The sequence below is a fragment of the Pseudopodoces humilis genome, chromosome 2, assembly GCF_049639895.1.
Source record: "Pseudopodoces humilis isolate 2021_Gansu_Grassland_sample_001 chromosome 2, ASM4963989v1, whole genome shotgun sequence".
Classification (NCBI taxonomy): domain Eukaryota; kingdom Metazoa; phylum Chordata; class Aves; order Passeriformes; family Paridae; genus Pseudopodoces; species Pseudopodoces humilis.
This window is the reverse complement of record NC_142201.1, coordinates 3,177,721-3,204,061: the sequence shown is the minus strand read 5'-3', so window position 1 is coordinate 3,204,061 and position 26,341 is coordinate 3,177,721. Positions and strand designations below refer to the sequence as shown.

The window sequence follows — 26,341 nt, the reverse complement described above, 5'->3', positions numbered from 1 at the left end:
AGAAGCTGTGGCTGCCCCATTCCTGAAAGTGTCCAAGGCCAGGTTGGATGGAGCCCTGAGAAACCTGGGATAGTGGAAGCTGGATGATCCTTAAGGTCCTTTCCAACCCAAACCATTCCACGATTCTAGGATTCCATGACTTTGTACAGCCCACAACCCTAACGATGGAGAAAACATCTGCGCAGAGTTAAATTAATGCTTTTGCAGACAAAGAGCAGATACGACAGAAAACACATTTATTTAAACTGCTGCACAATGGGAATCTCAATCATTTTCAAATGCCAGCTGAGGGAGAAGTGACTCACATGGCTTGTGTACAGGAAGCCTCTTTGAAGTTTTCAGTGCTGATTTTCTTTTCCTCTGAAGACGTCACTGGTGTGAGTGCAGTCGGCTGCTGAGCGGCAGCAGCGTGCTTGGCGGTGTTTGGACATGGAGAGAGACATGGTTCCTGCCCTGGGGAGCTCACAATCTAAATGTGACACGGACAAAACTATCCCAACACATAACAATTGACTGAAATACCATCTGTCAGACATGAGATCCATTTTAACAAGCATCTGGAATACCAAATATATAGATAAAGGCTGCAGGTGGGACAGAGTGGTGTCTGTGTTCTGTTTATGGTTTTGTGTTCATACAGGCACAAAAGGTAGTGGTGCTTTACTTGGGAAAGGGATTTTCTTTTCTTTGGTGGGGTGGCTCCAGCTGGTGCTTCCTGAACAAAAACAAAGAAAATTAAATCAGAACTCAGCACTTCTGTGATGTTACAGATCTGAACTTTGGACAATGTTGTGATGAATTAATTCCCATGCAACAGATGAACCCAGATTTGGGAGAGGCAGCATGAAAGAAGAGATGGATTTCCTGCTCTGTCGAGGTGCTGGGAAATCCCACCAGCACCTGGTTGGTGAAACCTTTGGCAGCTGGGAATCCAGGCTGGACACTGGGGCTTGGAGCAACCTGGGACAGTGGAAGGTGTCCCTGACCATGGCAGGGGGCTGAACTGGATCATCTTTAAGGCCTTTTCCAACCCAAACCATTCCATGATTCTATGGATCCTAGAAAGAGCACTCTGTATCTGTGATCAGGGGGAAGTCCCATCACCTAAAAGGAAAATCTGCTGGAAATTCCAGCTCTCTTGTTTCAGTTTCTCGTCTGTAAGTGATTTTCTGGTCTGTATTTCAGCGCAGGGGAGAAGGGACAGAGGAGGGTGAAAAGCTGAAAATTAGAATTAGAAAGGAGATGCTGACAAAACTGGAGCAGTGCTGGTGTGCTCACACACCTGTACAGGACAAACTCTGCCTTCCAGGTGCTTCCTGTTTTGTGATTTTAAATTTGGCCTGTTGTCAGTAATTTTATACTGAGTCATATTTCTTTTCAGGCTCCTCTCTCTTTCCAGTATTTTAAGTTTTCAATTAAATTTGAGAGAGAAATTCATGTGGGACATGGAGCTCCTAAAAGCTTCAATGGAATCATAGCTGAGTAAGAGAGAATAATTTTTATTCCATGTGAAAGACAAGCTGCAGCACTTAAATCTACTTTTGAGTCACCAGCTGGGTACTTTGTGCTTGGACACTTCGCCCGTCCACAACAATAATTACAAAAAATTGCAAGTTTATGTTACTTAAAGGGTATTTAGAAATTGTGCTTGATGTCTCAATATTTACCTGAAAACCTGTTCAAGAAATATTGTGTCATAGAGAACTGTACTAAGACTCTTCCTGCTCCTCCACCTCTTCTTTTTCTTCTCCCTCTCCCTGCTTTTCTTCTTCTTCCTTTTTTTTTATAATAGAAAATATTTGTTGTTACCACATAGGAATTGAAAGAAAAAAAAAAATCTTGAAATGCAGAGCTCTGCTTTTACAACTGTTCTATTTCTAGTAAATCCAGTATTCTTTGGGATTCAAAAACAGGATTAATGTATAGAGTTTTTAATCTCAACATGGCAGGGCTTTATTTTGTGGAGTTAATAGGCACCTGCTGAAATATAAGAACCCTCTTCTTAAGGAGGTTGGAACGCGTGGTTAAGCTGCAGATAGATGCTCAAAATCAAAATGAGAACATGAAATATGTGTAAATATGACAAAAAGTTTAGTATTTTTAATTATGCACTTTCCTGGGGCAGCAAACAACTAAAGATTCATGGTACAGGAACTCGACTCCTGAACAATTTAAAATTCATCTGGAATCAGATAATACAGCCTTGTTTCTGTCTCAAAAGTCCTTATTCCTCTCTTTCATGCAGGAGAAATGACACAAATTAAAGACAACAGCCCTTTGCTTCAATCAAGAGTTATCTGAATTTGTGTAACACAAACAGCAATCTCTGCTTATTCTCTTTCTGGAGTAAATGAAGCTCTACTCTGAAAAACAGCTGGAAATTGCTTTGTGGGCTCCTCTGCTCCTCTTCCAGAGATCTCTTGTCCAAAGACACTCCCATATGGATAAATCAGCTTTATTTCAATCTGCCACCCCTTCACAAACTGCTTAGACTGCAAGAGTGACATGAATTTCTTCCTGGCATAATCAAATAACCAGTCAAAGAATCAATAATGAGCTTTCAGTCAGGATTGCAGGTCGTACAGGAGCAGCACAGACTTTTGTTTTTCCTCTCAGGCTGTCTGTGCAGGAGTTGCTGAAGTGAAATCCTGCTTAAATATCTGCTTGGGAATGGAGCTGTTGGAATCAGATTCCTGGTCTCAATTGTTTCTCAGGGAAAAACATTGCACTAAAGAACCAGTGCTGAAAAACCAGAAATGTAATACAAACATCTGTGGATTAGAAGTTCTTGTGCCAAAGGAATATTGCCTCTCTGGGCATTTTCCCCCAGGAAAGGTGGATTTTTTTAGCTCATGAGAACTCTGACACAGGGCCTGGAGAGCCCACAGACAAGCCACATATTTCAGATATTCCCAACTTCCATCCAAAACTCAAGTCAGTTACCTTTCACAGGAAAAAAGAAAGGAAAAAAAAAAAAAAAAGAAAAAGGTTATTTTTTCTTGCTTGAAGCATTAGTTGGTGGTGCCAGGGTACAACTAACCAGGCTTGATGGCCCTCACCAGGCTCTCCAGGAGCCCCTGCACCTTGCTCATGGGTCCAGGAGCTTTAGGGTCAGGAAAACACATCCTGGGAGGAGCAGCTGAGGGAGCTGCAGGGGCTCAGCCTGGAGGAGGCTCAGGGGGGACCTCACTGCTCTGAACAAGTCCCTGCCAGGAGGGGACAGCTGGGCTCTAAAGGAAATGAGGAGAAATGGCCTCAAATGGCACCAGGGGAGGCTCAGGGTGGATAAAGAAAATTTCCCTGGAAGAGCGGTCAGGCCTTGGGATGAGCTGCCCAGGGAGGTTTGGAGTCACTGGAATCCAGAGGAGTCTGGATGTGGCCCTTGGGGACAGGGTTTGGGGTGATGCTGCTGGGGCTGGGCTGGCACTGGATGGTCCTGGAGATTTGGGCAAAGTAGAAAAGTGTTTGAGGATTTGCACCCAGGTCTTACAAATTGTCATGAGGGAAATATCTCCTTTATGGGCAGAACTGCCAAAATTGTCAGAACGAGTCTTTCACACTGAAAATGCAATCACAGCATGGTGTCAATCAGTGATTATCAAAGATAGACTTGTCATGGGAGTCCTTGGCAAATTTTATTGAAGACTCTGACAGACAATTTCTCTTCCATTTACAGCTTTTAATGATTAAAGGCCCATCTTTGTTCCCAGTCAATAACACCACAATAGGACCAACCATTATCTCTAGCAGATTATGACTGTGGTGTATTTACTTTCATGAATAAGAATTTACCAGCTTTTGAGTGAAGCAAAGGGACTGAAAAGGAAATAAATACACACAAACAAAAGATGATAATAAAATATCCAGGTATACTATACCCCTGTTGCTGCATGTTCTTCCTTGCCTTCCTACATAAGAGATACAGAAGAAAATGTTAAAAAGATAAATTAAAGAAAGAATATCAGAAATCAGACAGGGAAAACGCAGCAGAAGTTAAATACTGAATTCAGGAAAATTATGTGGAATTTACTGGATTCATTTGGAGATAATGTTCTCCAAATTAACTCACAAAGCATATTCAAGCTAAACTTTTATGTTGGAAAAGGACTATAAAATCATTAAATTGAGCTCCCTTTTCCTCAGTTACTTCTGATCAAAACTGCTTCATTGGAAAGTGGATTTGGAGCTGGGTTTTGTTTGCTTGTTCAGGTGGAGTTTTTGTGGGGCTTTTTTGGTAACTAACTGGTCTATAAAATGAAAGTATAATCAGCATTATAGAGTCTTATCTATGCTATATATCATCATTCAGAATCTGGCTTGTGATTCTGTTAAGTGTTGTAGGCTGCAGCAGATGCCTTGGCTCAACAGGGAATAAAAAATAATACAAGCTGGTTTTAGACTGTAGATTGAGCAGAAGTGACAAGAGAGATAAAAAAGAAAAAAAAATAAATGTACAAAGTGAATGGAATTTAATGCTAGATCCTAAGCTGGCTGTTGGGGGAAAGGGCTGATCCTACACAAAATCCCAAAGACAAGAGGCAGATGTCACAGTGCCATGCAGAAGGCAGAGGAATTGATTTGGGCTCTCAGGGAATGAGTTAAGGGAGAGAGTTGCAGTGCCAGGGTTTAAATATGGCCTAGAGAATTGCTGAGACAGGATACAGACTTGCATTATATGATTTTTGAACATGTTTCTAAAATAATTTTGCCCTGAAGGGAGCCTAATCTGTACTGAAAACTGATTTAACTGGGACACCACTTGAAAAATATTCTAAACTCCAAGCTTAAATCTGAAGTCAAAATCAGGCAGTGAAACTACAGGAAATTTATTACCAGCACCTCAAGTGACCAGCAGGGTCCATGTGAGTTGGAGCTCAATCTTCCCTTCAAGAAACTCAAAACCAAAGGGACAGACAAAGCAAGCATGGGAGGCACTACATCCATGTGGACAAAAAGCTGGAGCTCCTGGATTTCTGCATCTCCCAGGGACAGCAGCAGAAGTCGGAGAGAGCCGCATCCTCCACACTGAACATCCCCTGCTACTGAGCACTGGGGGAACCTCCCGAAACCTGGACCCTCCCTGCAGCCCCAGGGCTGAGGCAGTCCCAGTTTGCTCTGGTTTCTGTCCTGTGCTCACTGGTGAAGGCTGAGGGAACTTCACCTCGCCGAGACTCTTCCAGAATTTCTCTGCAGCGCTGACATTTCTCCCGCGACGCCGCTGGAGAAAAGCTGTCTTGGTTACACCCCACAAATGGGAGTTGTTTTTGAAGCAGTGCTAAATAACACCAAAATTCCAGTACTAAATTCCCACTGGTGTATTTCTTCAGCCATAGAACATAAAACTGCCATCTCTCAAATTTTTGTGTTGAAAATACCTCTATCCTTCAGGACTTAACATCCAGTGGAAATACTCTGATGGCAATCTGGCACTCTTTGAGAGTATTTATTTTCATAAAACCCTGCTCAGGTAAGGAAATGGTATTTTCACTTTCTTTTATGAGCATAAAATGAGATACAGAGACCAAAGGTGGAATTCATCTCTCTGTAGATGCCTCAGAGTTGCTCTTCTCATCTAACCCCTTCCTCTGTGCTGTCTGTAGGGAGCGAGTGAGAATAGCAGAATTCCTACAGAATGATTCATGCCATCCCAACAGAAGTGATAATTGGGATGAACTATAGCAAGGCAGGCAGATGCCACGGCACTGAAGCGATTTGTCCTGAGTGACATGGGAAGTGGGTGGTGGAACAGGGCAAAAAGTGTTTTCTGTGCTCTCTCCTCTGCTTCTTCCCTCCCTGAAAAACTGCAAAGAAATCTGTTTTCCACTTTTAGCTCCAATCCTTTCTGTGAGAAGCAGAGCAAGGTGCTGGTGGCACAGGAGTGGCACTGCATGATGTCAGTGCAAAACCTCTCCTACACAGCTGCCTGACACATTTGCACACAAATTCCAGCATTCTGCTCTCATTTGAAAAGCATTAAAGCAGAATGCCAGCCAGAAGGGCAAGGCACCCAAGCCAGGCAGCAGTTTTAGCTCCTCTTATGAGCCAAAAAAATCTAAAAGGAGTTTGATGGCACTCACCTGCCAGCTGAAATTCATAGCAACATCAAAAGTGCTTGGATATAATTTTCCTTGAGGAAGAATTTAGTTCCCACTGAGGACTGTCTCTCCTCATCACTGTTTTGAAATGATGAGTGGGACTTCCCAGTGGCTGAGATGTGGAAAAGGGGCTTTTCCAGCTTAACAGTGACCAGACCAGACACTATTAAAAAGGGCAGTGGAGAAAGACAAACAGAGAGGGGTTTCCTCTGGAGAAATATTGCAGCTAGATGAAAAAAAAGCCACCAAACTTCATTTGTTCACATCTTTAATGTAAGAGATGATGCATTTGTGCCAGATATTCCCCAGGAACCACCTGATCTCCAAACAGAGAAGAACCTGACAAGTGTAAGTGCTTCATGAAGCAGCCAGTCTGACTCCCTGGGAAGAGCTGGCATCCAAAAAAACCCATCCTTAAACGACAACCTGAGCTGCAGTTTGAGGTCTGTAATACCAGAGCAGGCGCAGACAGAAAGGAAAACATTGGCCTCTGTTTCTGCACTGCCCAGGGGATTCTGCAAGGCCTGGGGAAGTCACTGTTGGATCTGCAGCAAACATTCCCAACCAGATTTATGAGCACTGCTTATGCTGGCTGTTGAGAGCAGCAATTTTATTTTTTTTCACACAGGCAGGACTCAGATGTCCAGTCCTAAATTATCCTCCATAACTAGACTCTGGTTCCCAATGGCCATCAAGATAAAGTAAAAAGCTTGGGGTAACAAGTGGCAAAAGGCAGCTGCTGTTATTCAAGGATCAGGACAAAGTTCCCTGGAGTTTTATCCAGGTTTCATATCATCCTGGTATCAAAGAAAATACATCCAAGAGACACTCTGCAATCAGTCACCCTGGGGCACACCAGGAGGGCTTGTGGTTATGTTTCATGTGCTTAGCACAGGTAAAACTCCCAGATCACAAAGAGAAAGGAGAAATTACCTGTTGATCTTCTGGTGGTGTCTGGTCAGACTGAGCCTCTTCAGGAGCCCCTTCATCTGCCTTGTCTCCTGTGTGACCCTCAGTTTCATTTGTGGCATCAGATTTTTCATCCTTAGAATCAGATTTATCTTCTGTGGCTTCTGATTTCTCCTCTGTGGCATCAGACTTCTGCTCCGTGGCATCAGACTTTTCAGTCTCCTGGCAGCAAAGGGGAAGTCATGGTAAGCTTCAAGGCACATAATCAATAATTCATTTCTACAAAATTCTTGATTTTTGGGATTTTATTTTGGGAAATTATTTTGGGAAAGTGTTTTTCTATTTTTGCTTCAGCTCTCAAATGAAAATACCCCCTTTTAGGGTGTATTTCTCCTGTGAGAAGAACACTTGCTGGCATGTTGAGCAGGTGGGGTTTGTGTAGGGAAAACATGAATTCAAGCCCTTCTCAGCACAGAAGATTCTCTAACTTTCCTCTAGAAAGTTCAATAGAAACCAAAGCTCACCCTGATGGCACATTTGAGCTTCAAGGAAAAAAACAACAACCTTTTTCCACCAGCATGAATTCCAAATAAACATCATCTTGAAAACAGAAAGTAATATAGAAAACAGGAAGGAAATGTTTTCAAGGAAAACAGAAGTAATAAAGGATTTCACATTTAGTCTCTTAACTTTCTTGCTTAAAAACATCAGGAAACTCTTCCCACATCAGTCAATCAAGTCCATTTATTCCAGCACCATAACCAAGCACCTCCCGGGAGGTTCTTTATTTGACAAATATCCTGGTGTCCTTTCAGCTGGGTGGCTGTGAAAGGTCACAGTGGCTCCCACACTGTGTCAGATAAAAGGAGGCCTCGAGTGGAACAGCAAAAATATGATGAAATGCAAGAGCATGAAGTGCAAAGTCACCTTATTTGGGACAAGCAGTTCTGGGTCAGAGATTAGAAAGTGATTTTTCTATTGTACTTTAGGAGCTTGTTAGTTAATGCTCATCAAGCAGGAAAAAGATGGGTGGATTTAAATAGGCATGGGATAACTGAGCCATGAGTGTGACAGTGAAAGAGGTAAAAAATGTGATCCTCAGATGCATGAGGTGAGACAAAACCTCCTCTGGATCGCTCTGTGCCATCCCAGCCACTCAGGCTCAAGAAAGGAACTCAGACTGGAACAGGTGCAGAGAGGGCTACAGGAACATCTGAGGGAGTGGAGAGCCTGTCTTATGAAAGGGTGACAAAAAAAGCTCCATTGCTTTAATCTGTTGAAAGTGATGCTGCGAGAGGATATGATGGCACTCCCAAAATAGATCAGAGTAAACATCAGACAGAGATAGGATAAGGAAGAGTACTGAGGGAGATGCAAAATGAGTACAAATTGGCTGTGAAGAACAATTCTAATCATCATCAGTGGGAGATTTCACAAGAGATTTGTAGTAGAAAAGCTGAGGTAAAGGACCTTATTCATTAAAAGGAAATTTGACCTCCTTCTGCGAGGTGTTATCTGGGGTGGGTTCCTCTGGCACTCAGGGGAGGTCCTGTCCTGTGTCATCCTGAGTCCCACACACTTTGGGAAGAGCAGCACATCTCTGAGAGGAGACAAACTCCTTCCCCATCCCTGTGACCAAGCCCTTACAACTCAGCCACCCGGTTGGTTCAGGGTTTGCTGCTTTTCCATAATTTCATTTGTCTCTACAGTTTAACAGAAGCCTTCAGTCATGTTCCCCCATCCTTTAAACTTCACAAGTCCTCCTCCAGTGTCCCCATGATGATTTCCTCAGCCAGTGCACTTATTCTGCAGGGCAGGGTATGTCTGGCTGGCTTTTATCCCCAGAGCTGACTGGCTGAGTGCACAGCACATCTCTTTTTCCCAAGATGTGCTGTGGGACATAAGAGATGTCCTCCTGCTGACAAGCTCTGCTGGATGGGGACAGAAATGATAGGAAGGAGCTTAGGAATGTTTGGAAGCAGATATCACAGCAGTTTTATGTTTTTGCTCAAATTTGACTGCCTGTAAGGCTTGGTGCTCTTCTGGCAATTTTCTCCTGAATTGTGGAAAGTTGATTTTACATTTGAGTTACTTGCAGTGAGAAGAGAGTGGGCACAAAGGTCCCTAAGTTCTCCTTGCTCTGGAACTGGAGCAGGAGCTGATGAAGATTAAAGCTTTAAAAAGTAAAACATTTCTACCTCACACTGGTTTCACACTCTGTCACACAGCTGCACAAGAGTTTCTGCCAGCACATGGGGGATGCATGGGGATGGAGCAGAAGGAGCCAGAGGAAGGAGGAGGGAGAAAAGACAATTTATTTTTCTGGCAATATCATCTCATTTCAAGTGCACATAAAACTGTGGGCTCACTGCACTCTGATGCTGGTGGCATTGTTATCAGAAACAGATCTACAGAGACATTTGGCTTGGTTTATTATTTACTTTTCTCCCAGAAGCCAAAAAATATTTGAAGATTAAAATACATAGGAACACAAACATACATTGAAATTCTCTTGTGCAACACTGTGTTAATGCATTATTTTCTTAAGGAAATGGCAACTTGTTACAGACATTTCTTTGCAGAAGTTCCTCTAATGAAAAGGACAGTGTTAATGAAAATTAAATTAATAGAATCACTGACCATGATTTAGGTTGGAAGGGACCTTAAAGATCAGCTTGTTCCAAATTCCTTGCCATGGGCAAGGACACCCTACACTGGACCTGGTTGCTCAGAGCCCTATCCAACCTGGTCTTGAAATTGGTTAAGTATTTCCTTTCAGCACAAATATTAACATTTCATTAAAATCCATGCACTCAGTATTTTTGGCTGGGACATAAAATGCATAAGGACCACAGAGAAAATCCTAATTAAAATGACCCTATTGAGTGAATCCATCTCAGATGTATCACATGCTTAGATCATAAAGCACAAAAAAAAAGAGTTGTAGCTGAAAGAACTAAACTCTAGAAGCAGCATGTTATCAGCCAGAACACACACACACAGAGCTCTTGTTAATTATATGGAGAACTCTGACATTCAGAATATCATTGCTACACTGGCTCTCCATAGAAACACAGAATTTAATTTTCAACGAATTCAAAATGAAGTACCATTTCTAAAGATTGGCTGACAGGTCATTTTCTCTTTAAATAAAAAGTACATAGCACAAATTTGTAATTCCAAGCAGATTTAGGAGAAGCCTTCTTCCACAAACTTAAGCTTGAGTATCTACAGATTTGGGGATATCAAGATTCTGGATATTAAGATCAAGAAGAGTGGGATTAAGGCTTCAAGTATGTACAGTATTTGAAAACAGACCCTCAACTCACATAAATCACTGAGTTCACTGAGTCAGACTGAGCATAAAAATGGTGCCAACTTTAAAAAAATGTACCCAGCTTTTGAGGCAGCTGAGACTGACACACCTGACCCCAAACATACAAACTACACTGATTATAGCTCAGATCTACACATGTATCCTATTGGGACATCACTACTCAGGCCACTAATCCAAGATTAAACAGGATTTCTCAGAAATCTATCACAAATTTGAGTGATCTTTGGGTCAGGCATAAGGCACAGCTGCCTTTAAATCCCAGCCTGCCCTGAACCTGATGTAGACCAGGTATTCCTGCAGGTGAGGGGGTATTTGGTATTAATAGATTAAATTACTTATTAACACAAGCACAATCTGCTGCTTCTCTCAGGCACAGAAAACTGTTCTGCTCAGCCCTGCTAAATGATGCTTTGGAAAACACAAAAACCATTTGTGGTGAGGAAACAACAGGAGAGAGGGTGATGTGAGCTAACAAACCCTTGCTGAAGCACCACAAATTGGACTGGCTTCTTGTAAAGTCACTGGATTTTATGGGCACACTGCACCCTTCAAAGCAAATAGATCAAAGATCTAATATCATCTACATCAAATAGATGTACTTGTTATGATAAAATCACAGAATCAGAGAACCACAGAAATACTTGGGTTGAAAGGGACCATAAAGATCATCTTGTTCCATGGGCAGGGACATATTCCACTGTCCCAGGTTGCTCAGAGCTCCATCCAACCTGGCCTTGGACACTTCCAGGGATGGGGCAGCCAAAACTTCTCAGGGAAAACTTTCCTAATGCATCACTACCCTCACAGGAAGGAATTCCTTTGTAATGGCTAATCCAAACCTACTCTCTGTTAGTTTGAAGCCATTCCCTGGCTCCTGGCCCTGCAGCCCTTGGCAATTGTCTCTCTCCAGCTTTCCTGGGGCTCCTTCAGGCCCTGCAAGGCCACCCTGAGCTCAGCCCAAAGCTTCTCCTGGCCAGGCTGAACAATGGCAGCTGGGCCAGCCTTTCCTGCCAGCAGAGCTGCTCCATCCCTCTGCTCATCCTGGAGCCTCCTCTGGGCTCTCTCCAGCAGCTCCAGCTGCTCCCTGGGCTGGGCCCCAGGGCTGGATGAAGGTCTCTAATATACAGAATATACTGATACATAGAAACAGCAGAACAAGAGAATCTGCAGAACTGGATGTGTATTTTGCACTCAGTAACCGGAATGAATTGGCAATAAATTTAACTACAAGTGTTTTGTTGGGAAGTTATAATTTGTTGAGGGAGCCCCAAAAGGTACATCTGCTTCCTCAGATGGAAGGAAATAAGCTCAAAACACTCCAGGTCAGGGTTGTGCTGTGAAACAGGATCATGGCCATTAAAGAACTTCTCCAGTCTTGGTGCAGTATGAGACAAAAGATGGATGGAAAAATAAATAGAATGTTTTAAGACAAGGGTATCAAATGGGTATCAACTTCATATTAATCTTTGTCATGTCTCAGCATACTAAAAATCCTTAGAAAGTAAATTCTTACTGCCTTGTGCTGACTCCATGCTTTATATTTTGCTTTTTCATTCCAGAAAAAAATAAATAAATAAACCAAAACCCACACCATTTCTTAAGAAGGGATTAATAGGAAAGCTTGTCATATGTGTCATCATCACCATCTCTTCCACACCTGACTTATTATTCCAGATTTATGCTGCTGGAAATCAGTGTCATGAGCCATGCATTGTGCATATCTAAGGTGGAGCTGACAGAGAGTGAGGGGGCAGCAGAAGCAGAGCAGCAGAGTTCTTTGCTTGACAAAGCACAGGCAGCCTCTCCTGCAGTGAAGATGCTGAAGAAACACCTCTGCAAGAAGTGTCTGTGTCTCTGGCAAACATGAATAGACTCTGAAAGGGAGACTATCAAAATTCCACATTTAACAGGGACTTTACAAACGCTCTCACTTATTTGCACTCTCTGGACTGAAGCCACCACCAGGGCAGCAGATAATCACTGTAAACAAGGCTTGCCTGCTAGCAATGGCACTGACAAACAAATCTGCCCAGCAGAATGTACCAAATATATTATTTTCAACATTGCCAAAGTTGTCATGAAGTAGAAACTGTAATAAACCTCTGCTGACAGCTAGGAAGAAACGAATTCTAAAAAATTATTACTTTGTTTCATAGATATGGAATCTACCAGGACCTTGCATGAAGAAGCAGATAATCCGTGGAGTGGGAAGGTGGAAAAATGCAATTTTCTTTATCTCACTGATTCTCCACATATCTTTTATAATAATTATAATATGAAATACCTGCAGTCCTTTAAGCCTTTCACGGCTTTGTGGATGTTAATTAAATGAATTCTCACAAGACCCTTGTGAGGTAAGGCAAGTCATTTTTATTTCCCTGGGTGGGAGATGGCACAGCTGAAGCAGAAAGTTTAAATCACTCTCCTTATCATGCAGGGACTCAGTGTCAAAGACATTTATAACAACTGGGGCTCTCCCCTGGCTGTATATTCAGCTGTGGCTCTCAAAGCACTTAGCAAAGGCTCCTTTTTTTTTCCCTCTGCTTTTACAGAACAGGATAAAGAGATATTTCCAATGGTGTTTCACTCAAAGGTGCTGCAGAGTTGGACCAAAGGCAGATCTCCTGCTCCAAGGCAGCTCCTCAGCCAGGTCACCACAATGCAGCAGAGTTCTCCTGTCACTGGCTCATCACTCTCTTGATTAATTTCTTTTGTTGGCTCACCCACATTAGAGACATTTTATTACTACCTAGCATGAGCACAGGATAGCAGAGCTGTAATGCTCACAGCTATAAAGCTTCTAATCAGAGCAAGATTCTAATAAAGAAAGAAAACACATTAGTTTCTGTAAAAACAACACAAGGTGAAAACAACACGAGGTAAAAACAGGGGGGAAAAAATCCCAAATAAACTGTTTTTCTTTTGCCAGAAATATATTAGAACATTGTCAGAATGTGATGGAGAAGCACAGGCAGACTTGCCAAAGGGACTTAGTGAAGGGCTGGGTGAGCCTTTTTCTCCCCCAGGCAGAGGGAGAGAGTTCCATGGTGCCAGTGAGGGATGGGATGGGTCTGATCCCAGCCCTGCTGTTGGGGGCCAGGCCCAGCCCTGTTCAGTGGCCAGCAGCAGGAGAAGGCTGCTTGTAACCAACACAACCTAGAAATTGTGGGAGTCTGCATGGTTTAAGAGCTGAGCATAATGAAACACTGCTGTGTGTCAACAACAACAACAAACCCATCAGCTGGAGCCATGGTAACAAGCCTGCAGTGAAAGAAGGCAAGAAAGAAGTATTCTCTAGTATTTACTGAACCAGACACTTTTTTCCCCCCTAAGAACACTTTGCTGCTCCAACATCTAATATATTGCTTGTCACTGCACCTTATGTGACATGCTGAGTCACTGCCTATGTTCATCTTTTATTAAAATCAAATAAATGATCCCCATGGAAGGACAGAAGTGCATACCTTTGTGCCTGGAGGAGGAGCAAGGCCCAGGAATGAATAAATAATATTTTCTTCCTTAGCAGAGAAAAAGGATTCAAAATCCTAAGAAAGGAACAAACAAACAACAGAGAATTGGCATAAAAAAAATCAAACAAAAAGCATAGGAGGAAGAGACCAGCCCAGGCCAATCCTACATTGATGAGAATGACCATGCATTTGTACAATTGTCTGTATTATCTGAGCCCCAGGAAGAAAACACAGATAAAGGGAGTTTCACACAGGGTGACAAAATGAATAAATGAGCAAATCTCTCCAGAGACTTACACTTTAATTATATGCCATTCATGGCAGAATCAGATAAAATTAAGTGTCTCATTTTAACGTGCCTCATCTGTACAGTCTGAGGCAAAACTATTCCCTTTAAATGTTAAAATAAAATTTACTCTGAGTGACAACACAAAATAGGCCCTCAAAACCCTGTAACTTCTTTATGGCAAATAAAAGGCAACAGTCAACATGACAGCTCAAGTGAAATGGTAACAAGGAAACTTTATTTTAAAGAAAGGCAGTCTGGTTAGAAAATGATGTCATTTTCAGACAAACTTAGGAAAGTGTTGTGCTGGTCTCTCTGATATCCATGCACCAACCAAACTGTCTTGTGCACTGGTGAAATTAATTATAAATCATTACATGAAATGTCTGTTTTCAGTGGAAATGGAACTGAGAATATGAGGGATGCCTCCCATCCTGACAGCTACAGCTTCCATGCTCTTTACTCCTTTCACCTTTACAACACTCCTATCAATTCAGGAAGTTTTGCTATCACTATTTTTGTTACTGGGAAACTCACAGCTCACATCTTACACAGGTAAAAATCAACAAATATTTAATTTCCAGCAGAATCTCCAGTCAGAAGTGGCTGGCCCAGAATCAGCCAGCTCTGAGACAGGGGACTGTACATGTCCTGCTGAGTCCTACACTACTGCCTTGGCCATAGTATCATCCTTCCTCTAATCCCAAATAACTCCAAGAATAGAAGCCTGTAAATAATAAGGTGCTGAGTCATCCTTGAGACTTGTTTGTAAAGCTGGGTTAGGACCTGAGTTGTTTTATCAAACTGTTTTAGTATTTCCAGAGTATAAATTATGGGAAAGGCTGGAGTGGATGATTTTGAAGTCACCTTAATGCCAACAAGAGTGGAATTGATGACATTTCAGTGCAGTTTGGAAGAGCTTTACAGACATGATAAATGACAGCCCATTGCACTGATTTATCTGAGGGACAGATTGGCTTTCACACAGTCACATCCAGAGGGAACTGCTCCATCTGGGAGAAGCCCTGGAGCACATTTTGCTGCTGCTCCAGGCCACCCATTTCTCAGACCATCTCTTTGCTGTTTTCCCATTGCTGTGGGATTCCCCTTCTCATCCAACCCAGGCAGTGTCTGCATCTGGCTCATGGATTTAGGAGTAGTGCAGCAAGCAAGAAAATGAGGATTTTCTGCAATTTGAAGGGCTGGGGTTGGACATGGCCACAGGAAACTTGTGCCCTCCTGCAGACCACATACTCATAAAGCATCCTGAGCAAACCATGGCATGACATGGCAAGAGCTGGGGATCGAAGAGAAGACAACAACAAGGAAAGGCCATGAAGTGGACTTGATATTTTATATGTCATTATGAGGAAAAGTGGCCCACGGCAAGTGTACTAAAATTCTCCAGAAACACAAGCCTTGTAGATAAGCAGACTTGAGAACATGAGTGACATGAATGACCAGACAAATCCTTATCAGAAGTGGGCAAAATCTATGATATCAGGGGCTCCTTGGCAACAGGGAGTGTGCAATGACATAGCACAGTAAATGGAAAGTCACTTATTTCCTCTCACTGAGGAGGAAGCTATCATGAATTAAATAAGAGATAAAGGAATGCCAACAGTGATCAGGGAATAGTTTTTCTATGGTTTATTTGCACCCATGCTTTAGTAATGATGACTTGTTCACATCTCCATTTGCTGAATGACTAAAGATAACTGTTCCCAAGGCAGGCAGTAAGAGAAATAAGCAGGAACAATTTATTTCAGGTAAGCAATTATGTTTTATCTGTATGAAAAGACATAAATGGTCTAAGTTGTGCTATTTGTCAACGGAATATCAGTAAAAAATTTTTCCCCCAGTGCTTGGTACAGCACCAGGTGAGAGCACACAGGGCATGGAAACACCATCCTTGGAGTCTTTTGGAATTCAGAGAGCCAAAGCATCAGGCAATATAAGCTAACTTTAAAGCTACCCTCCTCTGAGTAGCAGGCTAGACTACAAACCTCCAGAGGTCCCTATATTTCCATAAATTTGAGTTCAGCAGTTACACAAATGATAGAATCATAAAATGGCCTGAGTTGGAAGGGGCCCATAAAGTTCATCTCATTCCAGTCTGGGCAGGGACACCTCCCACTGTCCCAGGTGCTCCCAATGTCCAGCCTGGCCTTGGGCACTGCCAGGGATCCAGGGCCAGCCCCAGCTGCTCTGGCAATTCCATCCCAGCCACTGCCCACCCTGCCAGGGAACAATTCCTGCCCAAGATCCCAAGATCCAGCCCTGCCCTCTGCCACTGGCAGCCATTCCCTGGCTCCTGGCCCTGCAGCCCTTGGCAATTGTCTCTCTCCAGCTTTCCTGGGGCTCCTTCAGGCCCTGCAAGGCCACCCTGAGCTCAGCCCAAAGCTTCTCCTGGCCAGGCTGAACAATGGCAGCTGGGCCAGCCTTTCCTGCCAGCAGAGCTGCTCCATCCCTCTGCTCATCCTGGAGCCTCCTCTGGGCTCTCTCCAGCAGCTCCAGCTGCTCCCTGGGCTGGGATCCAGGGCTGGGGCAGCTCTGCAGGTGGGGTCTCACCTGAGCAGGGCACAGGGACATGATCCCCCCCTCACCTCTGCCCACCCTGCTCTGGATGCAGCTCAGGACACAATTGGCTTTCTGGGATGCAAATGCACATTCCAACATCAAATCAAAGTCTTAATAATTCAGAGATGTTTTTTGAAGTACGTACAAGAGTACTTTATTCTACAGAGTTCAATTTACAGAAGAAAGCAGAGATTTCACCTTACAAAGAAAAACAAGTTTACCTTTCATTTCTTTCCTAGTTTTCTAAGGGTTTTTGTTAAGCAAAGACAGGAGCAACAGAGTGCTCAATATATTTAGCAATGACACAGATGCAGACGCCTGTCTAGACATGAGCAAAGAAGCAGCTTAAGAAAAAGATCAAATAAGGACATAATTGCCAGCACTGATGGATTAGAATGGATATTTGAAATTGGTGCTATAACCAAGCATACAAAATAAATCAATTTCTAATCTATTTCTTCAAGTGGCAATACCAAAGATCTGAGAGAAAAATAAGATCGGAGCTATTTTATCAGACGGTTTTAAGATTCTCTGACCTCGTGGAAATGCTGCTCCCAGGCAGTGTATCTTTTTAAATTCCATCTATAAGAAACCTCCACTTTACAGCTGAAGCTGTGGAGTGGAGCAGCTCTTCATGGTCACCCAGAAAATGAAGATGTCTCTTCTGTGTCTGTCCAGAAAAGAAGATGTGCAGAGGGACTGACTTTGTTTTCTTATTATGTCATTCTATTCTAGCACAAACAGAAGACTCCTCACCTGTCCCCAGAACCCCTGTTCCTTTCCACCACTCCAAAAATTTCACTGAATTGTAGAAGAGGACATTGGACAAGGTCCAAAAGGAACATTCCTCCAAGGCAGGAATCATTGTATCACTTTGATGCACTGGTTCAGATCCACCTTTAATGAGATAATGAGGGAATCTCCTGAAAACTATGTATTTTCTGATGCCTGACCTGAACTTTCTTTGCTGCATTTTTTTCTCACACAGCTCATCCCACCTCCAGTGGGCATGTAACAGAACATATTTTCCAAAATCCTAGATAATTCAGGTGGGAAGAAACCTCATGAGACCACTTAGACCAACCTTCAGCTCCAAGCAGGGTCAATACTGAACTCAGACCAATAATTTGCTTTTTGCTGCAGCCCTTTTAGTTGAAGATTGCATTGTCTCTCTCCAAATCCCTCTTTCTCAGGTAAGGAAGGAAATATTTTATCTTGACTTTTTATCTGCCAAGGCCAGATCTCCCAGGCCATCATGATGTGTACACCCATGCACACGTGTGAATGGGAACCAAACATTGATAAGAACAACTGATAAGACCATTGATAAGGAGGGAAATGTGGAAAAAGTGTGATCCCAAAAAGAAGAATGGGCAAAAAAAATGAAATATAACAGATTTGACCTAAAAAAAAAAAAAAAGAGGCGTGAAAAGCTTGACTTGTTTAGCCCAACAAAATGAAGATTAATAGAGGATACAATTCCCATTTACAAATATATTGGATTGGGGCTGTTGGAGCTAAAGGGTGATTTGGGCATAGCAGGAAATGGCTATGAACTGTCTGCATTTAGCCAGGCTACAAATTCAAAGGTTTTTAGGTGCCACAAGAGTGAGGCCCTTAAAAACTGATGAGAGCAATATATTTTAAAAGGACTTTCATGAATTCAAGATACTGTGCTGGAGTCACACAGACCTTTGCAATCCTCAGGGATATTTTTAATAAAATGGCTGAGCCCCAAGGAGTGGGACACAGGGGAAGATGTGTCAGATAAACATTAACCAGCCTAAAACTGTTCTGGATTTCAGGGCAATGGCTCTGCTGGCCCTGCACAGGCTGTGCACAGAAGCAGAATGCAAATCCCTGGGGTTTTATTGTAGAATATGCCACCTGGGAGGATTTTGCAGCAGTCTGGCAGCCCCATGCTGTGTTCTCAGCCCACATCACACTCTCTGTGCAGCTCCCTCGAGGCACCTTCCCCTGGGCAGAAGGGTAAGGCTCATGCACTGATATGGATCTCATCACCTTATTTATTTGGAAATAATGATGCTATAAATTAGTCTTTGTTGTGCACCCACTGGGATCATTAGCTCTGAGCTCTGAGAGCTGAGTACATTAGAATTATGGAGACTTTTAGACTAATTGTAAATTTGATTTCATTTTTAAGTCAGTAGCTGCAACTCCTTTCCCTATGGAAGTGTTTTTGCAAAGGACTATTTCTTCCCTTGAATTTATTTCAAGACATAGATTTTTTGGCTTCCTGAAATAGCTTCAGACATGGAGTAAAAACTGTATTTATAATTTACTATCAAGACTGACCAGTTGCAAAACTTTATAAGGCAATTACTCTTTAATTCCTTATATAACTTCACCAGGGAGCATCAGAAATATTTATTGCAGCACTGGCTGCCACAAAACCCAGAGTAAGATATATCAAATTATACTTTTCATTGGTGCAGACTGGATACTGAAATGCACATGAACTCCAACACACCAACTTCTTTTTTAGGAATTCTATGAGAAAATGAGTAAACAGCTGCACTCCAATATTCATATTATCAACTTTTGCTCTGAGAGCATTGAAGTAAATTCTGAAAAATCAGTGGCATGAAAATCCCAGTAGAACCTTGCAGGAGTTCCCACTGGATTTGTGCAATAACTCCAAACCAGGCCCACTGTGTGCCCTGCATTCCAGAGCACTTTGCAGGTTCATTCCAGCCATCAGATCTCAGCGCTTTCCAGACTGGGCATTTCCACCCAGACTATGAGAAAATAAAAGGTCTCAGATTATCTCTTTTGATTCACAGCCCTCATATTCATGCTGGCACATTATTATCCTTCTCTGCTTTGAACAAACTGTCTCAAGAGAAAGAACCTGTTACAAGCACATATGAAAATATGAAAGCATCTGATGAGCGCTACAGCTGCTGTTATGAAGAGTTAGATATTTATTGAATAAGCAATATAACACCAATAATTCAAACCACATTCTAGAACTATTCCAGTAAACAAACATTTCTATTTATTTATGCAATATAATGGAAAAAAAGATTCATATTCCCAGCCTCTGGTACCTCAGATATCTATTTGATGTCCCTGAAGCCCAGATAAGTCCAAACAAACAAAATATCAACACTCTTCATCAAAATTAACTGAAATTTCGAGAAGTTTCTCCAGTCAGTTTTCCCTCCATGCATAAATAATGTTCTATTTTTTTGCTTTTCCGTGTTTAAAAAATGTTTCCTGAGAACTGCTCTTTCACAGTGAATCTCAAATTGTTTTAAGGAATTTGTTTGATTCTTCTTATTAATGGAAAAGAGTCCCTTTCTGTGAGAAACCACTCTCTGAAGATGATTAAATTTCCAAACAGTTTCTTACCCCACAGTACCGCTCCTCGTTGAAGATCTGTGGAGGGAGGGGAATTCCATTCTGAGGCTTTTTTTCACCTGGGACATTCTCTCTCATCCATTTCCTATTGTCCTCATCTCCTGCTATGTCCATTTGCTGAAAGTCAATCTTGTTGGCCTCTAAAAAGCCCACAACTTCTTGCTGTTTCTTTTTTATCTGGGTAGGAAAGAGGGAAAACAACATTCCTTCTTTAAAAAGAAAACGGTTTTCTAAAAACAATTGCTATTAAAAGAACTCAGGCAAGTTTGTCAAGTTTACAGAATCTTTTAAGTTGGAAAAGACCCATCGAGGCTTGATGATCTTGATGATCAAAAGGCCATCGAGTCCAACCTTTGGCCAATCCCCACCTTGTCCCCAGCCCAGAGTGCTGAGTGCCATGTCCAGTTGTTCCTTGGACACCTCCAGGGATGGAGACTCCAAACCTCCCTGGCAGCCTATTCCAATTCTTTTTCTATGGAGAAATTCTTCCTGAAAGTTGGAAGTTCCTGAAGTGGGATTCACTTCTCCAGTAGCCCTCAAACTTTTTGAAGCTGAGATTCAACACTTTCTGTCAGCACCCAGAGTGCTGCCACTACATCCCTCCCACCACACACCCACCCCCCAGCTTCTTTCTTTCCTCCCTGGATGCAGTGACAACTCCAGCTAAGAAATGAGGCTCAGCAGGAACCCTCCTACTGTGTTCCCAGATCTTGGAATGTGATGTACACTTACTTAAGGTGATCCTGCTTGAAGTCAGTAAAGGTCTGAAAATGTACATATTTCCCTCAGCCTCCTCCTTCCCACCGATCACATGTGACATTTGGCTTTCTGGGAGCCACGTTTCTCTCTAGTCTTTAATGTTAGGCATAAATAAATTTCACACAATCAGAATCACATAATAGTTGGGATTGGAAGGGATCCTCCAGTCCAACCCCTCTGCCAAGGCAGGGTCACCCAGACCCTGGTGACACAGGAAAGTGTTCAGGTGGGTTTGGAATGTTTCCAGAGCAGGAGACTCCACACCTTCCCTGGGAAGCTGTCCCAGTGCTCTGCCACCCTCAGTGTAAAGGAGTTCTTTCTCATGTGGAGCTGGAACTTCCTGTGTTGTAGTTTATGCCCATTGCTTCTTGAGGTATAATATATAAATATGAGTTAAGGCTCACGAAACTCCAGCACAGCTGAACTCCTGTGCTTAAATACATCCCCCATTACAGAATGACATTCCTGTTGATCACAAAGAACAGGTTACATACAAATAAAACCTGTTACACTCAACTTCTGTGACACCTGAAATTCACTTGTGGCCCTTATTCCCTCTGATACCGGTTCTGTGCAGGCATTGAGCTTATAACCCATCTCTTTACTCTGAAAATGTAACATTCATATACTTCCCTACTAAAGGAATGCTTCTCCTAAGCAGCATTTAAAGAACTTGCCAACACACATAGCTAGAATGAGGCATCAAGGTAATTTTTGTATCTTGTGACTTGAAACCATGTCTCCCATATGTCAGACAGCTGAACACCTGAAATTAAAGTGACACCAAGCTAGTGTAAATCAGAGGAACAGGTAATGAGATGAGAAGTAAGTCAGCGATTACGTATTTCCATAATCTAATAAAACAGAAGAGCTGAAGTCAATTGATAGCCTATTATCCTGGAAGGATAAATTCTCATGAGTAAGGATAAAATTTATTTTCCTTGTACAAAGAAGCATCTATCTACACATATGCTTGCTTATAAAAAATAACAAACATAAAATGCTGTACATTTTTATGGTGACAAAAACAGAGGTTTGCAGTGACCTAAAAAAAGCACATCACTTTGAATGAAAACACTAATCCAAAGTGGTTAAAAGCCATGCAGTTGACAGAGTTCAAAGCTGCTTACTTCTATTCTTATATTCTCTTTTTAAACAGAAATAATCTCATTACTGGCTATTTAGCTGCAGAGTTATTTGCAGAACACATTCAGGGAGCAGCAAGGATTGCTCAAGGGACATTTCACTGGATAAAGTGGCAGGATAATGTTTGTACAAATGGTTAATAAAATCTGCATGAGCCAACAGCAGGAGTAACATCACATGCTCTGAGAGCCAGGGCACTCAAGTGCTGTCAGCTGCAATTCCAGGGTCAGCCTGTCCCTTTGGACACAGGCACTGCAGGAGATAGGGCTCCTGGAATAACTGCTGCTCCAGACAGACGGTGCCTCTGAGGAGATAATGGAAATGCGCTCCTCTGCGTATGAAAACTGGAACTTTTAAACCTGGCTTAATAATTTCTCTTCAGCTTGAGGTTCGTAATGCACAGGGGGCTCAGGCAGCACCAGACCTAAAAGCAAAGCTTTGTGTGAAAAAGTTAATGCTGAGGTGAAGCAGTGAAGTTTCATGGAATTATGCTGCTTAAGGAAAAGACAAGGAGTTTCTGACAATGACAATGAGGTAAACAGAGCAGAAGATGTGCTGTCTTAGGGCTCACCATTACTGGGGTTTAGGCAGAGCAAAACACTTGGGACACAACCAAGGGTGAAACCACAAAGCAAACCTTTGCTGTGGGTGGCACTAAGTGGGCAACCAAAAGAATCTCTCCAGGAAGAAGCACCCACAGAGGAAAATTTAGGATGTAACAATACAGGACATGCAATGGCTTTCCCAGAATGGATGACTGCAGGAGCTTGTTTGTGCCCTCCCTTGTGACTGATGGCACAGGAAGAATTCAAATTACTTGGGCATAGATTACTTGGAAAGTAGTGATGAGCAGGGTATTATTTCAGCAATGCTAGTTTTTCTTGCAGCAAAGCTTGAGATGCACCATCCCTAGTTACTAGTCTCCTAAAACAAGAAAAAAAAAAGGTTTAAATAGATGTTATCTAGCTAGAGTTGTAAGAAGTGCCAGAGAGGTTGTGGACTTTGCATCCCTGGAAGTGTTCAAGGCCAGGTTGGATGATAGAATCACAGAATGGTTTGGGTTGGAAGGGACCTTAAAGATCATCTCATTCCAGCCCCCTGCATGGACCGGGACACCTTCCACTGTCCCATGCTGCTCCAAGCCCCATCCAACCTTTCACTTCCAGGGATGGGACAGCCACAGATTCCCTGGGAAACCTGTGCCAGGGCCTTATCACCCTCACGAAGAAGAATTTCATTTTAATATCTAATCTAACCCTTTACTCCTTCATCTTAAGGCAGTTCCCTGTGTCCTGTCCCTGCAGCCCTTGGCAATTGTCTCTCTCCAGCTTTCCTGGGGCTCCTTCAGGCCCTGCAAGGCCACCCTGAGCTCAGCCCAAAGCTTCTCCTGGCCAGGCTGAACAATGGCAGCTGGGCCAGCCTTTCCTGCCAGCAGAGCTGCTCCATCCCTCTGCTCATCCTGGAGCCTCCTCTGGGCTCTCTCCAGCAGCTCCAGCTGCTCCCTGGGCTGGTCCCAGGGCTGGGGCAGCTCTGCAGGTGGGGTCTCACTTGAGCAGGGCACAGGGACACGATCTCCTCCCTTGCCCTGTTGATTATGCTGCTTTTGATGCCGATTTGATGGGGGGAAAATTCATAAAATGTTACCAAAACCACAGGAAATAAAAGGATTTTATAGGTATCTTAACCATGAGCAGCAAGGAAGCAAGACTGTAAGACTTGCTCTGTGTAAGACATGAATCCTCTTTGTCCCATAATTTAGAATCTTGTGGGATATTATCAAATCCTAAACACCTCTGTGATTAGCAACAACTTTATTTTATTTTTTATTGCCTGCTCCAAGCCAAGGATTTAGTGCTTTTTAGTGCTGTAAATAAATATCTCCACTTCTGCTTGCCTTAATGAATAGTTCAGTATCAGCTAAGTCTAGAGCAGAAAGATAATAATGCTGGAGATATTTAAAATAAATTTTGGAAACATCAAGGGGAAACACACAGATTGCAGATTTCCTCCAGAGTCACAGTGAATTATAACATTCCAGCATCTGATCCAGAGCACCAGAATGTCACTGAGTTCACTGCATTCACTTGCACAAAGTATTTATTAACATGAAAACCACTTTCAGTGAGTAGGGTGACCATGTACTATATAAAATGAGAGGTTTTCATTCTTTGCCAGTGATCCTCTGCTGATTTACACCAGAGGTTGGGCCCATCTTATATTGAAATTCAAAATCAACACCATGCATTTGATGGGATCAGCCACCAAATTTGAAGTGATCACCAGTGCTAATAGGACAACTTAAACTTCCAATATAAACTGTTTAGGCATTAAATTAATTCTTCTCAGGAAAAGCTGTACATGCTTGATACAAAATTTCTGTTGAATAAGATTTTAGTGATATATTGAGGTTTGTGCTAACTCCTTGTGTGTGTGAATTTTATTTTATATATACCAGAACTCACTAAAGGTCCATTGAAAGGACATCTTCCATCCATGTTCATGGGAAAATGTGGGAAACTACTCCAGGTGTACTTGGCACTGCAATTCAGAATCAGTAATCTGAACACAAGCTGAGATTGCTACAGATATGCACACACCCAGCACACCAGAAAGGAGCATATACAGAGGAATATTGCCATGTGAAGTTTCCATAATTTTCTTTTGGAGTCTCCAGATCAGAGCAGGCCAAACAGGAGCAAGAAGAATGCCCATGCACAGCACATGGAAATTTATAAAGCTACTTGAGCGGTGAATGCTTTATTATAAATTGCAAACTACTAACCCTAAAGTTCCAAACTTCCTCTTCTGTTTTTCCCCCTTGTAGCTGAAGTTTATTATTAAAAACCAACAAACAAAGCAACACCGCCCCCCCCCCAAACAAAATATCAATAGTAATTTTAGAACATAAGGCTTAGGAACAGGCTGGTGAGAGAACTGAAAACTTCCTCAGCAGTATTCCACTTGGAACTTTAGTGAAGGACTCCCAGTTCATTTCCTACAGATGATGGTCCCATAAATGGGGGATGTTTTTTTGAGCTTTTCCATTCTGGAATCTTCTTGAAGAAATGGAGCTGATGTCAGGGAGACAGAGAGGTAGTTACAGCTCTGTGCAAGCACCAGCCAGTTTGTTTAGCCAGGTCACTGGGAGGGAGGGAGAGAGTGCCAAAGGAAAACTGAAATCTGAGCTCATCTGGGAACTGGATATAAAAGGAAACAGTCCTTTCCCGGTTCCCACCTCCCACGGACTTCCAACCTCCCTACTATTCACATGCCCTTCCCTTCAGCTGATACTCTCTGCTGACAGCTACAGCAGTAGATCTCAATGCTAAAAATCATCAGTATAGCATTTCAACAGGCACACACCCAAAAAAACCAAAAAACAACAACAAAAAAATTTAAACTAACAAAAAGAAAAATCCAACAAAACAAAACAAAAAACACCAACCCCAAACCAAAAAGAAAACACCAAGCAAACAAAAAACCCAGTAAAAGGAAGGGGCTTGGGAAAGAAGTTTTCCTGCTTAACTTTATCCAGCTCCAGGTTATTTCTAAGACAGAGTTCCCCCTTTACAGGAGCAGTGTCCCAAAGTCTCTTTTAAAAACACTTTATTTTCTCCTGTAAACAATCTAGTGTTGCTTTTGCACAAGTACAATACTCACTGTTTCCTTCTTCAGTGTATATATATTGCAAATACTTTCCCAAACAGCAGTAAATCTATGAAATGACAGATAATTTAGATGTAAATGTTGTAACTGTGGCAAAAGCTCACAGGCAAGCCAGCCTGCACTGACAGAAATTCACTATATCTTGAACAACTTCCAAGAATAAGGTGGTCAGAGCAGAATAAAACTAAGGTTTATTCCTGCTAAGAATTCCAGAGGGTTTTTTGTCACGTGCAAGCTCCTTCCTGGCATCTCCTAGGCTAATTCCCCACCCTGATCCCAGCGGAGAGAGGAGGATGTTAAAGGAGTCACCTACCGCTGTAGACCCTGAAGATGTGGCGACGAAGACTTTGATCACCATGCTGGCAGTGGTGGAAGTGAATCAGCACAGCAGCCCTGCTATCCACAAGTCACCACGGTCCCCGGAGGAATCCAAATGTTCCGCAGCTCCTGGGCTAAACCGGCTCCTAAATGGATTCCTCCTCCCCCTGTAATCCGGCAGCTTTGCCCTCTCTCCCTCTCTCTGGGGTCCCGGGTTTTCCCACTCCATTGGCTCTTGGGTATTTTGGGAAGAGGATTGGTCAGTAAGAGGAGCCAGAGCAAGGGGTTTGCACCTGCCCCTGGCCTTATTGCATTAGATTGACAGGGTGGCAGCCCGAAAAAGGCAAGGGAGAGTAGTGCACCAATGAGACAGGGCTGGGGAAATGTCTGG

General features: G+C 42.7%; 1 protein-coding gene across 2 annotated transcripts; it reads right to left on the bottom strand.

Annotated features, from left to right (window-relative positions):
• Positions 1-219: 219 nt before the first annotated feature.
• On the bottom strand, positions 220-26,194 carry SH3BGR (SH3 domain binding glutamate rich protein). 2 transcript variants are annotated; one of them, XM_005526549.3, is made up of 7 exons: positions 25,946-26,192; positions 20,053-20,238; positions 13,806-13,886; positions 7,029-7,226; positions 3,879-3,908; positions 1,668-1,775; positions 220-715 (listed from the first exon to the last, which is right to left on the bottom strand). In XM_005526549.3, exons 1-6 carry the CDS (start codon positions 25,988-25,990, stop codon positions 1,710-1,712), a joined length of 606 nt encoding a protein of 201 aa, XP_005526606.1. In that variant the 5' UTR covers positions 25,991-26,192; the 3' UTR covers positions 220-715; positions 1,668-1,709. The 2 variants fall into 2 exon arrangements, with proteins under 2 accessions (XP_005526606.1, XP_014111208.1); XM_014255733.2 differs by lacking the exon at positions 13,806-13,886 and having other exon boundaries at positions 25,946-26,194.
• Between the last annotated feature and the right edge of the window lie 147 nt (positions 26,195-26,341).